At 28.4% G+C, this 15,036-nt stretch overlaps 1 protein-coding gene across 1 annotated transcript in view; it reads right to left on the bottom strand.

Moving 5' to 3' along the window:
• Hr4 (nuclear hormone receptor 4) overlaps window positions 1-7,545 on the bottom strand; it is a 44,936-nt gene extending 37,391 nt beyond the window's left edge. Inside the window, 2 exon segments of the mRNA XM_075299060.1 lie at window positions 665-3,400; window positions 6,573-7,545. Of these exon segments, the coding sequence (XP_075155175.1) occupies window positions 665-1,547 (883 nt within the window). The 5' untranslated portion in view covers window positions 1,548-3,400; window positions 6,573-7,545.
• Window positions 7,546-15,036: the final 7,491 nt, after the last annotated feature.

Here is a 15,036-nt window from a genome sequence, read left to right as displayed (position 1 = left end):
CAATAAACTTTAGTTCACATATAGATGGCGTTGGTTCGGATAGAGTTGCCATATAGTTGTTTTATAAAATGCTTAATACATAAAATGATTAGTAAGCTATTGATGAACAATGAATTGATATATGAGTTAATATATAGTAAAATATAATTATTTTTTATACACAATTTACCTATGGAAGTCATAATTTTGATGTCTGTGTTGTTGTGGGTGGGTATTTTGAAGAATTTTGATAAAAGACAAACAAAAAATTCAAATTTTGGATTCTTTTCAAAACCTAAGCCAAATATCCAAGTTAATGCTCAAGCCAATAGTTGTTGGTGAGGGGCTAGGTTGGTGGTTGTTTTTGTGGATGGGATAAGACATTGGTAGGTTGTGGTGTGGCAGGGTTTAAAGTTGTATTTTCAAATTTTTAATTGTGTTTGATTGAAAGCCAATTGATTTTGAATTTAGTCAGTTTTAAAGTTCTAAGAAAAGTTCTGTTTTTTTTTAATTTCTTAAAGAAATTTGTTTTTTTTGGCACTGTGGGATTTGTTTTTCGTTTTTTCCAAAAACGTTTTTAGGTAAATTGCGTTGTTTTGTTTAAGAAAAATACTAAAAGAAAAAATTGTTTTGGGGGGAAAAAAGGGGAAATTAGAATTATTTGCTATAGAAGTTGTATACTAACGACATATTGATGGTTTCAAACGTGCCGCTTTCTTGCGATAATAACAATTGTAATTGTTGTAATGTATATTGTTGTTGTTATTGCATTTTGTACACTTTATATTTGCATTAATTTGATTTGTCGATGCTGTTGTTGGCATTGATGATGTGGTCGGTATGGGAATTTTGGTAAAAGGATCGAAGTGTGCTGCCGTTTGTTCCTCATCTCCATCGTTTGTTGGTGAATCGAGGATATTTGATAACGCTGACGAGGATGCCGTTTCGCCTTCATTTTGACAACAACAAGAGGAATTACTTGTTGCACTGGATGTAGTCAACGTTAAGGGGCTAAGACTACCATTACCATTGGCTATCGATTTTTTGAGTAGAGTTTTATTAAGCGGAGATTTAATGATGCAAGCTGTATTCAAACTTTGATCTTCGTCATTATCTTCTTCACCATCTTCCCCATCATTATTAAGGCCTTCATCATCGCTATCTTGCCTGTGACACGATTTGGTAGCCTCGGTGTCCTTTGGGTCTTTTTTCTCTTTAGGATTTTCATGATGGCGTTGCGAAGTAGAGGAATGAAATTTCACATGATCTCCACCATTGGTTTCAGGCGTACCACCGTAATGTTGGCCATTTTGTTTGAGAGGGCTCAAGGGGGCTATTGGTGGGGATTTATCCAAGTCATCATCTTTGGCTTTGGTGAAACTATTGTTGTACTCATTGTTGAGTTTAAGATCATTGATAGTTTTGGAATTGGAAATGAAATTATTACAATTGGTATTGGAGCTATTGTTGTTGGCGATTGTCGAGTTATTGTTATTGTTATTATTCGATTTAGTTAATTCAATAGCCGTCAATTGCTGTTGTTGTTGTTGCTGCTGTTCCACACTCATTTGGATAGGTATTATTTGGGAAAACTATGTTAAATGTCTTTAGATGCAACGCTGATGATGGTTAAAAATAATTTTAATTCCATTTATGTTTGTTATGTTTATAAACCCTAGTATTTTACTTCAAATTTCCGGCAAAGCTTTATTTATTTAATATTTTCTGGGTTTCTTCGTTTTTCTTAGATGTTTCAAGCGTTTTTATTAAAGCAACATGTTGCTGATTGCTGGCAACATTCGGTTTTTATTAAATGTTCCAAAACATCTTGTTAGAGATATTTTTTGAAGTGGTGATAAATTTAAACCAAAGACACAGATATAGTTTTCTTAAAAATGTGTCGAGTTATTAAAATTATCTTTTGTTTTATATGATGTTCTAATTATTCATAGTAATTTTTTTCTTATATTTGAATTTCACTTTTCAAAACATTTTTCGTTTTTTTACTTTATAGTTTTTCTTATGGTTTTGTAACAAATTGTAATATTTCGTAGAGGTTTACACATAGCATCATCATTGTTAAAATCCTCCATGTTTTAAAAAATGTTGCTGGTTGTGTCGAAAATTACAAAAAAAAAAATATTTTGTATTTATTTTGTATTTTAGTATTTTTTGTGGGGACTTTAATGTTTTCAATTTATCCTTTTATTTTTTCCCCGACACTTTAAGAAACAGTCTTTAGTTCTCTTGGTTTTGAATTATTTCAGTATTTGAAAAAATTCTTATCAGCACGTTCACATACAGTTCACTGGTTATACTTATGTTTTAAATCAGGTTTTATATGGTCATTTCCTTTGCAACATTTAAAGTAGCTAAGCTTGGGCCATTATTGATGTTGTTGGTTCAAAGGATAATTTTCAAATTCATATATTTTTATTACATATATTTTTTAAATATATTGGTGTTTATAAAATCTCACTTTATAGCCTAGCAACTTTTTTGCAGCAACATGTATCTTTATCCACAAATGGTGATGGCATTTTTCGTGGCTAAACAAAATTTTAAATTCACTTTATTATTTCTATTTTTTTATATAAATTTTCTGATTATGGTAAAAATTTGCAAAATTTGTATCTCTTGTCTGTATTTTTTGTTAATTTTGATTAATTATAAAATAATTTTTTTTTTTGCATTTGTTGTTAAATATTTTTAAAATGCTCGGAGTAGCAATCAGCTATCAGTAGTTTTATTTCCACTAAAAATGTCTTTTCTTAAGGTTTACAAGACTTTAGAAATAAATTCAAATTCATTTTTTTGTTGTATTTGTAATTATTTATGTCGTTTAAAAAAGTTTTCAAGTCTTCTAGTTGCACTTTTATATTTGTTTTAATTTTTGTGATATACTGTTTATTATTTGTTTTTGCTTTTGTTATTTTGGAATTTTTTGTATATTTTGATTTTGTTGTTTTTTTTTTATATTAATATTTTCGTAGATATTTGTGTATATTTATGGTGTATAAAATATTTAATATAAGGCATAATATTGGTATTTCCGGGTTATATTTGAAGTCTTCTCGGTAAATTTATTTTTCTTTAAGGAGTTCCTTATATAGATATTTGCTTTGTGGTATATTTTTAATGTATTTTTTTAACAACAATTAAATTCTTTAACAAATACAATATAAATGCACTTGAGTTAATTTTTGTCTGTGGATTGAAAAAACACTTGCACTTTTTTAAGTTTAACGGCTTAAAGTATGATGAAATGCAATGCTGCCGAAACACTTTCAGATCCTTTTATTCCCATTGATGAAATCGTAGCATATTGAATTGTTTGTTGTTTTGATAAATTCAGTTGGATTATATTTATTTTTATTTAAGGGACGGATTCATTTTTGTAGATATATTTACAGCAAAAGGGCTGGATATAAAAATTGTTTGAGACGAAAAAAAAACACAAAAAAGTGAAAAATATTTCTATTAATAGTTTTTTTTTACGAAAACATTTTTAATCATATATTTTTTTATTTCATAGTCCATTATAACACTTTGTTTAATCACACACACTTGACTTTATAATCTAAAGTTTAATTGAATATTTCTTAGTAGTATTTTTGTTTTTCGTTTGCCATGACATATAAAACTAAACTTTTAGTTTGCAAATATAAAAGTAAACAATTGAGTCTCTTAATTTCAGTTCATTAATGTGATATGTAAATTTTTTGTATATTTTTTTCTAGTAATTTAAACAAAATATTAAATTTACTATTTTTTTCTTTCTAAAAGATTAATTTTGTTTTTTTTTTATAAAAATTAAAAAATAATTTGTATTATTTTATTATATACATATTTATTTATTTTATATTTTATATTATTGTCTATATTATTTTATTAATTTATTATTATGTTATTTCTTGCTGCATTCTGATTCATAACCCCTCTCTAGGTTATGTTAGACTAATGTGAAATGTCAATAAAACAACTCTTAGACCAAAAGCTCAATTTTTGTCTGCTATATTAATGAGAGGAAGAGAGAAAGCTTTTTTCGTAACTTTACATAGAAATCAAAGTTTTTTCATTAATTAATGTAAACATTTAAGGGAATATTCTCGAAATTGTATGGAATTTTTAAAAAAAAGGGAAAGCTTAGGTAGAGTTATCAAAATTTGAAGCATAATATTTTTATAAATCAAAATTCAAAGTGAATACTAAAAATTTCTTTTTCCGTAAAAATAATTTCTATTTATATTTGTTTTAATCATAAAATATTTTAAAAATTAGAATTTTTATATGCTTATAGATTTGAAATGTAAATGAACTTCGTAATGTTAGGAATTATTTTTTTTTAATTAAATAAAAATATTTTTATATTGTAAATATCCAAAACATAAAACAATTTTTATATAACGTTTTTAATTAATTGTAGAATGTTTAATATGCCAAATAATATTTCAAAATACAAAAAAATAATTTAGCATTTTTCTTGTATAAATATATTTATGTATTGCATTTTTAAAGGTCTTTAAATATATTTTATATAAATATTTTTTTTGTTATGTTGTTTCGTATTTGTGATTTTTATGTATTTTAAATTCATTTATTTTTATATTATTCTTTTATTTTACATTTTTATAAATATTTTAAAATTTTTGGTTTATATTTACATTTGAGTTGTTATTTAGCTTTGTAATATTTATTAAATTGTATATTTTGTTTTTAAATTTAGTTTCATTTTTTCGTAATACAATTTTATATATAGAAATTGTTATGTCAAAAGAAATTTAATTTTTATTTAAACTTGAGATTTTGTTATTTTATTTATATAAAATATTAAAAAATCATGATCACAAACTTGGTGAAGTTTAGTTTGTGTTTCTTATCAAAAATCAAATAAAATTATATATTTCTTAATATGTTTCAATTGTTTGTTTATATTTATATTTTGTGTTATAATGTAATATAGTTCTATTATATTATTTATTTTTGTTATCTAGTTTTGTATTTGAATTTTAGAATTTTATATTAAAAATTTACTATCTAAAGAGAAATTAAATTTTTAGTTAGATTTGAGATTTTGTTAAAAGGTGAATTTGTATTTATACAAAATATCCAATAAAAGTATAACTTTATTTTAACATGTTTATATTTATATTTTAAGTTTTTGTATTATAATGTTATGTAGTTTTATTACAATTTTTTATTGTATATTTTGTTTTTGAATTTGTTTAATTCTCTAATTTTGGTAGCACAATTTAAATAAACAAATTATTATGTGAAAAGAAATTTAAGTTTTATTTAGGCTTAAGATTTCGATATTATATTTATATAATATTAAACAAATATATAATGGTCTCACACTAGATAATAATTATTTTTTATTTATAATTTAAAAATCCAATAAAACAATTTTTTTTGTTTTACATTTTTAAATATTTGGTTTATATTTATATTTTTTATGTTTTCTGTTATAATGTTATGTAGTTTTATGATATTAATTTAATTGTTTTTTAATTTAGGGTATTTTTTTCAATTTACGCATCATAATTATATAAAGCTGAAAAGAAAATACGATCTCAAACTAGATAAAATTTGAATTTTGATTTATAATCAAAAATCCATTATAAATGTTTATAAATATTTTTTTAGTTTTTTTGTATTACAATGTTATATGAGTTTAATATTTTATTTATTTAGTAAATTTAATAAATTTTTATTATAGTTAGACATGTAATTTTTAATAAATATTTCATTATTATATAGGTAAATTTTTTAATATACCTATATAATTAAATTTTCTTTATTAAATATTTATATATCAATATAATTTTTCTTTTATATTATTTTTTTTAATAATTTAATTTTTCTTTTTGTTAATACATATTTTGTATTTAAAAATTAATCTTTTATGGTATTACTTATTAAGTGTAATTTATGTATTATTATAATGTTCCATTATATTATTAATTTTTAAATTCTGCTTGCTTTATATTTTTCATAGTATCCCTATATTTTTCAATTTTATAAAAAATTTTTATTAAAATATTTTTTTGAAATTTTTATATTAATATAATTTTTCTGTTGTAGCAGATTTCATTTCTCCGTTTATATTTTTTTATTTGTATTTTTTGTAAATACAGCAATATTTTTCTTATATTAATTGTAATTTATGTTTTGTTATAATACTCCATTATATTATTATTTTTAGTACTACTTGTTATGATTAATAAATTTATTTATCTTATTTTTTTGAAAGCAGAATTATCTTAAACCGCCCCATAGTCCATATAAATGCCAGTTTAGTCTAGATACTTCTTAACGAATATATCCTCAATGTATCCGAATATTCCACATCATGGTTAGATGTTTTCATAAAATCCATGAGAAGTTGTCAGTATATACTGATTGGGCTTTTTTTTTGTTTATTTAATTTTTTAATTTAATTTTTTTTTTTCAATAAATTTCAATTTCACTTCAACAATTTGTGTGTATATTTTTGTACAATTAATATATCATCAACACCAACAACAACATTTTGTTAGTTTTTGTATTTATTCACGTGATAATTTCAAACTGCTTCTCTTAGAATTTCTTACTTTTATTTAATTGAATTCTTTTTTATTTGTTATGTCTATTAAACGAAAACCATAATAAGATTTTCTTTTAATCCGAAGAATAATATTGACTCGTTAGAATCACAAAGTAGGCGGCGCGCGTTTATAAGTTTGTTTTTATTTTATTTTATGTTTTCTTCTATATGATTACAATTTAAGTTGCTGATGATGGTTGCCAATATATCATATAATGATGATGAGGGGGTGTTGATAAAATGTTGATGAGATATTGCTGTTGCTGCTGCTACTGATATAGAGCAAATACCGCCGTGCAACTTTAATGCTTGTTTGATGGCAAACGAGTCGCGACACAGAATGATGATGATGTGAAAAATGCTTTTGCTTTCCACATACTGAATGCTGGCTGGCGATCAAACGAAGAAAGCCAAATAGCAACCAACAATAGTAATAACAACAACAACCACACGCATAGACATGGATGCACTCTGCAACTCACTACTCTTTGCTAAACACACACACACATATAGTATATGAAACATTCACTCACTCTAGAAAATCGTAATGTTACCGTTAGAGTTTAGCAGAAAATCTATAACGAAGGCCGAAAATGTTACGTTAGAGTAAGAGTAGGGACTTTCTTTTGAAAATCTGTTTATTTTTTTTTGTATTGCTTTTCTCTAGCTCACTCACTTTTATGTTAAATAACAAAAAAACTATTACTCTTTTTTTCTATGCTTTTTATGCTCAAACAGAACACACTCTCTTTGTTTTCTTTCTCTTCCAATGCGATGGAGGGGGTTTTTCTATTATTTTATGTTTGTTATTATGTTTGTTGTACGCGGAAACAAAAACGGTAATAAACGAACCGAAGAACCAATGCACACGAACATATAAACGAGCGAACGAACGAGCATAGAGTATGGTCGTTGGCGTTTGGTCGATGATGGTGGTGGTATACGTTGAGCGTGTTCAACGTGCGTTTATGCGAACGGTTATAAGTGAAATGAAAGGAGTCAACGAAAGAAAGCCACCAACAAGCGCCAAAAACTATTCATTCCATCATCCATTTGAAAAAAGCCACACACATACATCCATATATGCTCCACTATACCAGCGTTGGCAGCAGCGATACACTCACTCCGCCAAGAGACAACTAAGCGCACAATCTACACACATACTCTGAATATGTATGAACGGCATACAACTATGTCGACCCATCTCAGATATAAACATACACACCTCGAGAGTCATACAACCACTACCGTTACCACCTCCGCCGTACCTCTCATTCAAGCCAGCAATTGTATTAGAGACCTATATATGAAATCCCCATTGGAAAAAAGTTTTATTTTTCATTTTCTTATTTTCCCTAATGCTTTTCGGAGCACTGAGGCATATGCCTCAAAACAATGAAGAGGAGAAAAAAGCATAAACCAGAATATAACAAACACCACCATTACCATAAGCAGAGTGTAGGTGAAGTTTTATCAAAGCCCCCTCCCCTAAAACAAAACACATAACGGAAAAATAACACACTTTCATAGAGAGAGAGAGTGCTCGAGGGAGACTATAAACTATGAGAGCTAAAGAATGGGAGAACACATAAAGCTTTAAAGTGCAAAGAAAACTATTTGAGATTTACAGTTATAACTAATAGAGGAAAACTATCATGAAGACCTAAAGCTTAACTAACATAAGAGAAAGAACACGGAGAGTGAGATAAAAAGAGAGAAATAGACTATAAATATGTTAAGCTTTTTTTATGGCTCATAGCGGAAAAATGAAGTTGCCGGTATCATCATAAACACAGCCAATATTCTCATAAAGGTGATGGCAAATGTTAAGGTCTATTTTATTTTTTGTCAACATTAACATTGGCTTTAACAGAGGCTATCATTAAATTAACATAAGCAAGCCGGTATTTAACATAGTTCACTGAATTTCAGGTATTTATCTTAAGAGAATTAAAATAATAAGGGATTTTTTTAAATTTTATAATGTCTAGAAATAAAAATAAGCTTCCATCTCCTTGCCATTTCTCTTACATACTGTTAGGCTTCCATCCATTCGTATAATTATGTAGTTGATAGAAGTAAAAAAAAATATTACTCATACTTTATGTGGGCTAATGTTTTCATTTTCTTCTTTAGACGTCCATGACGACAGCTACTATGAAAGCAAAAGCTTTACATTTCTTTTCCTGCTTTGGTATTTTATTTCTGATTGTAGCCTATAACTTCATTATGCCGCTGTGCCCATAGTTTTTGCTTCGTTGCTTGAGTATTGCATAAAAAATGCATTATAGTTTTGCAGTCTGTTTCTTTCTTTTGTATTGCATTTTCTTTATAGTTCCATATTACGTGAATAACTATGGAAGCTTGAATGTAAGACGACTTTTGATAATGGTTGGAGTTCAATTATAATGGTGGTTAATGTTACAGAGACTGGTTGGTGGTATTAAGGTGGTTGTGAGAGTAGTCGCCGTGATGATAGTGGTGGTGGTGGTGGTTTTAATATGGATGATGTGCTTGTGCCCCAGTGTCTTGTTATGGCGTTTGTGGCAACTCATTTTCCTTACATCAATGAAGTATTGTTTGGCTTTACTGCCAAGCAGACAGACAGTTTTTGGTTAATGTTACATTTATTTCAGGTTTTCCTTTTCATTTTCTTTGTTGTAATTTTTGCTATTGTTTCTATTATCTTGTTTGATTGTCGTTGTTGTTGTTGTTGCTATTATTTCTTCTTTGATATTAAATAACATTTACATTATAACGTGATTGCTGTCTTTGTTGTTGTTGTTGTCTATATGTCATCGTCTCAACCACTGCTACTGCTGCTGCTATGGTGGCTTTTGCTATTGATGTTGGTTTTCATTTACTTCCTGATTGCCATAAAGTTGGCAAGTCTTTGTTTTTTTGCACTGTTTTTTTTTTGTTGTAACAAATCACTTTTATTTTCTATACAAATGGTTTAAGGTTACCATAAGAAAAAGAAAATACCCCCTGTGGGGGGGGGGGGTGTGTGGGGTAAGGTAATTGATTTGTTGTATATGAAATATCATAGTGTAATGAGCGTTAGTTAATGAAATTATGATGCATAGAAATTTATCAATATCAAGTGAAATATAGAGAGAAATTAAATCATTTGCTTTACTGCACACATAAAGAAAATATACCCAGGAAGTAAGAGCTATTTAGGGTGAAATGAAAAGTAGTCTTAGATTGGGAAGATCAATTTTGTTCCACAAAATATATTCAGATTAAAATGAGATGGGGGTAATCTATAGTTCTATAAACCCCACCCAATACCATTTTAAAAGTTTCGTACAAAAAAATATATTCAGATTAAAATGCACTATTATTGCATAGACATTTATCAATATCAAGTAAATGAAATACGGGTAAAAATTAATTTATTAGTATATTGCACACATCAACAAAATGTACCTAGGAAGTGAAAACATTTTAGGGTGAAAAGAAAGCCTGTCTTTCTTTTCAATATCAGATGAGATGGAGTAATCTATAGTATTATAAATCCTATCAGAACCATTTTAAAAGTTTAAATACTTCTAAACTTTAAATCTAATTTACATGTTTTTTGATTACAAGCTTATACAGCATTTTAACCCATTGCATACGAGAATAAAGTTCTATGTGATAAAATTCAAGCGGGATAATAAAATAAGACTGGAAAGTAAGATTGTCGCGAACAAAAATTTCGGCCGCAGGCTAAGGGTATTCCAACAGGATTAAGCACCTTCGCACTAAGCTCACGTCAACCACGAATGGCTCAAAAATGAGGTTTCTCCTTTTATTTCCACCGCAGAGTGGCCACCAAAAGCTTCGGTTCTCAATCCATTGGAGTTTTGCGTCTAGATCATTTTGGAGAGTAAGATTGGCAAGTATATACAAGCAAAAGTTAAGCCGGGCCCGGAATACCCACCACCATGGACCTATATATACCAAATTTAAATTTCAAGAAAATCGAATGAAAATTGCGGCTTCTATGCCCTCAATAGAGCCACCGTGGTGTAATGGTTAGCATGCTCGCCTTGCATACAAAAGGTCGTGGGTTCGATTCCTGCTTCGACCGAACACCAAAAAGTTTTTCAGCGGTGGATTATCCCACCTCAGTAATGCTGGTGACATTTCTGAGGGTTTCAAAGCTTCTCTAAGTGGTTTCACTGCAATGTGGAGCGCCGTTCGGACTCGGCTATAAAAAGGAGGTCCCTTGTCATTGAGCTTAACATGGAATCGGGCAGCACTCAGTGATAAGAGAGAAGTTCAACAATGTGGTATCACAATGGACTGAATAGTCTAAGTGAGCCTGATAAAGAAAATAAATCGGGAGATCGGTTTATATTGGAGCTCAAACTATGGGCCGATATTTTCTAAATTTAGCACAGCACTTTATGAACCCAAAACATCTCTAGATTTCCAATTTGGTGAAAACCGTATAAAATTAGCGGCGTCTCTACGTAAGTAAAATCGATGGATCAGTTTATATGGGGGCTATATCGAAACCTAGACCGATATAAACCATCTTCGAACTTGACCTGCAGACAAAAGACGACGGTACCTTCATTATTGAAGGCTGTAGCGGTAGACGATATAACGTCTTAGATTTTCTCGGTGTGTGATGTGTTACAAATGGAATGGAAAAATTATTATACCTCCATCATCAAGTTATAGTGTCGAATATGAAAATACCTAAGTGTCGATCATCTCGAGACGGCGCTTCGCCGGAAATAAGCCCAAATCTATCGCAGGGCCATATTTTTGCAGCGAGTGAAGGCTATAATACGTGCCAATGATAGCCAATCACAGTTGGTAGAATTTTACCAAAAATTTTAGTTTTTTTTTACTTTTTGGTAGATTGGTAGAATTATTGATGTTTGTTGTAGATTTGGCCAAATATTCCTATCCAACTAAAACGTACTTCACAAATTTTCATTAGAGATAAAATTTTGACAAGATTTTCTATAGAAATAAAATTTAATAAAATTTTCTATAGAAATAAAATTTTGACAAAATTTTCTATGGAAATAAAATTTTTACAAAGTTGTCTATAGAAATAAAATCTTTACAAAGTTGTCTATAGAAATAACAATTTGACAAAATTTCCTATAGAAATAAAATTTTAAAAAATTTTTTTTATAGAAATACAATTTTGACAACATTTTCTAAAGAAATATATATTTGACAAAACATTCTATAGAAAGAATGTAAATAAAATTTTGACAAAATTTTCTATAGAAATAATTTTTTTCTATGGAAATAAAATTTTGACAAAATTTTGTGTGGAAATAAAATTTTGACAAAATCGTCTATGGATATAAAATTTTGACAAAGTTGTCTATAGAAATAAAATTTTTACAAAGTTGTCTATAGAAATAAAATTTTTACATTTTTTTTTATAGAAAATTTTATATTTTCTAAAGAAATATTTTTGACTAAACATTCTATAGAAAGAATTTGACAAAAATTTCCATAGAAATAAAATTTTGCAAAATATTTCTTTTGTTGGTTGGTACGTTTTTGGTAAAATTTTCTCGAAATTTTGGTAGATTATTTTTGACTCGAACCGTGTAGCCAATTCGAACAAATCTAAACTGACTGTAAAATTGATATTATTACCGACATTTTTGCTTTTAGATAATAAAATTAAAAATATATATTTAAAGAATTAAAAAAAAGTGTAATAAAATCCTTCTTTAGATTACCAATGAGTGCTGTCCAACTCTATATCTAACGCACTGACAAGATACCTCCTTCTTATTGTCGAGGCGGCACGGCGTTTAACATTGCTGCGAGACACTTAGAAATTTCACTAGCATTACTGAGGGCAGATAACCCACTGCTGAAAAACCTTTTTGTGTTCGTTGGAATAGAACCCATGCAACTTATAAACCACATTGCAATATGTTTTTTTAATGCAAACATCATTGAACCCTATATAATTATAGGCATACCTACTCTATTTCTATCAATTTCATTCATTTGTTTGCCATAATTGAGACACCTTCCATGTAAATACCATACTTTTTCTTGGAAATATTTGACATTGCTCTAAAGCCATTCGATATTTGGACAATTGTGTAAAAAGGCATTTATTTTGTTTTGTTTTTAATTGATCTCTATTTTGACATATCATATCATATTCATGCAAATGAAAAACGAACCTAGGTCTTGCGAAAGATTACAATCAAGACCCCCCCCCCTATATTGCAGCCTCGAAATTTCTCCATGACAAATTTGATTTCGAACAAAAACAATGTGCAAATGAAGAGCGTTTGGCTGTTACTGTGTTGTTGACGTTGTTGTTGCCTGATATTGCCCAACAAGTAAAATTGTTACATGGCCACGAAATATTGTGCATTGACCCCTGCTATGGAAGATATATAACGTAACGTAACAATAACAACAAATATATAAACTTTAAAAAATCAGTTATTCATCGAAATGAAAACAAAACTAACAAGCAACAACAAAAACAATAATAAAATAAAATAAACAAGCACAACAAAACTCATACGCATATAGGTAAGTACAAAGTTATGGTAGGTAGTGATGTCTGCATGTAATCACACCCAAAACTTGCCGAATACAAATGACGAGTAATTACATACCCCTTTGCTTGCAAATATTTTCTACACGTACGTCCGTTGGTATGATGTTCCTAAGTACTACGTGTATGAAGGTATGAAATCGTTTATTGTTGCTGATACAGACATACATATTGCAAGTGAAAGTTCTGCACACCATCATCAGCAGCAGCAACAACAACAAACGCAGAATTAAGCAAAAACACAAAAACAAAACAACTACTGTCGCTTTGCTGTTTTGTGATTCAACATTGTCACACTGACATACACTCACACACACATACTCACATACGCATATCTATAGCCACACAATCATACGCATCATGAACTACTGCCTGCATTGTATGTTGGTTTGTCATACAATCAAGTCAACAAGCCCCAACATTCACTCACACTCCAAAATCTACTTACATTCGGTAAGTGTTTTTATCCATGCTGGCATATATATGTATGTGTATATTGGTATTGACGAAAACTGAATACGAATGTATACATGAAGCCAACAACAAAATAACAACTGTGAATTGTAGAAAAAAAGTGTATGTACGAACGAACGAACGTCCGTGACATCGATTACGTACATTGAACGTTGAAAATGCTATGTCGTTGTTGCTGTAATCATCATCATCATCATCACCGTCGTCGTCGTAGTCAACTTTTACGTCGTCGGCATTAGAAATAACACGAAAAACAACGAAAACCCCACACACAACTAGCAACAACAACAACAACATCATAGTCGCCTCTAATGCAAGTGAGTGAGTGCATTACACACGTAGCATGAATTACTCTTTCACACTGATATTCAAGTGGCCACCACCACTGCATTAGTGCAACACCACCTCTCCTTTAGGCATTAATAACATTCATTCATTTACAGTGTCACCATATAAAATGTTTAAGTAACATATCTATGGATTTTGTAATAGAGGTGAAATAGTTTGTTAGAAGTGGTCAATTCGTAGGAAGATGAGAAAGAGAGAGAAGAAATCAATGAAGATGATTAGAAGTTGTTGTTATTTTTTTAATTAAACAAAAACAGATCTACAGCCTAAGCCACAGTGGGCTGACTCTAGCTTAAATCTGCTAGATGATCATTAGGAATATCTGCAAATACCCAATTCAGTAAAAAGAAAATAATTCGAATATTTTCTTTTCCCGACATATAGGACACAGTAAGAAAAATATCAACAATATTTTTCAATAACATTTTAATTGAAATTGAGAATATTTTCAGTTGAACGATTAATTTAAACCGAAAACTATTTTTGGTTAATGAAACTAAGGAAAATTTAATTTACTTCAAAGACGTGCGGCTTTAACGGAAGTATGCTAATTTAAAAAATGAAAATTCTAAATTGAATGAAATAAAATTATAAAACAAAGATTATAACTTTCTATTAATTTCATTATTTAAGAAAATGTCCCTAATATTGTTTTTTTTTTGTTTTTCAGATTATCCCTTAGAAATTACACACTTATATATCTACATTCACAAATTTTATGTAGAAATAAAATTGTGGCAAAATTTTTTATAGAAATAAAATTTTGACTACATTTTCTATAGAAATAAAAATTTCAAAAAAATTTCCTATAGATATAAAATTTTGAATAAATTTTCATTTGAAATAAAATTTTGCCAAAATTTTCTATAGAAATAAAAATTTTACAAAATTTTCTAAAGAAATAAAATTTTGACAAAATTTCTTATAGAAATAAAATTCTATAGAAATAAAATTATATAGAAAAAAAAGAAAAAAATTCTATAGAAATAAAAATTTTACAAAATTTTCTAAAGAAATAAAATTTTGACAAAATTTCTTATAGAAATAAAATTTGGACAAAATTTTCTATAGAAACAAAATTTTGGCAAAATTTTCT

This window comes from Haematobia irritans, chromosome 3, assembly GCF_050003625.1.
Source record: "Haematobia irritans isolate KBUSLIRL chromosome 3, ASM5000362v1, whole genome shotgun sequence".
Taxonomy (NCBI): Eukaryota; Metazoa; Arthropoda; class Insecta; order Diptera; family Muscidae; genus Haematobia; species Haematobia irritans.
Note: the sequence above shows the minus strand (reverse complement) of the source record. Positions and strands in the feature narration are given on the sequence as shown.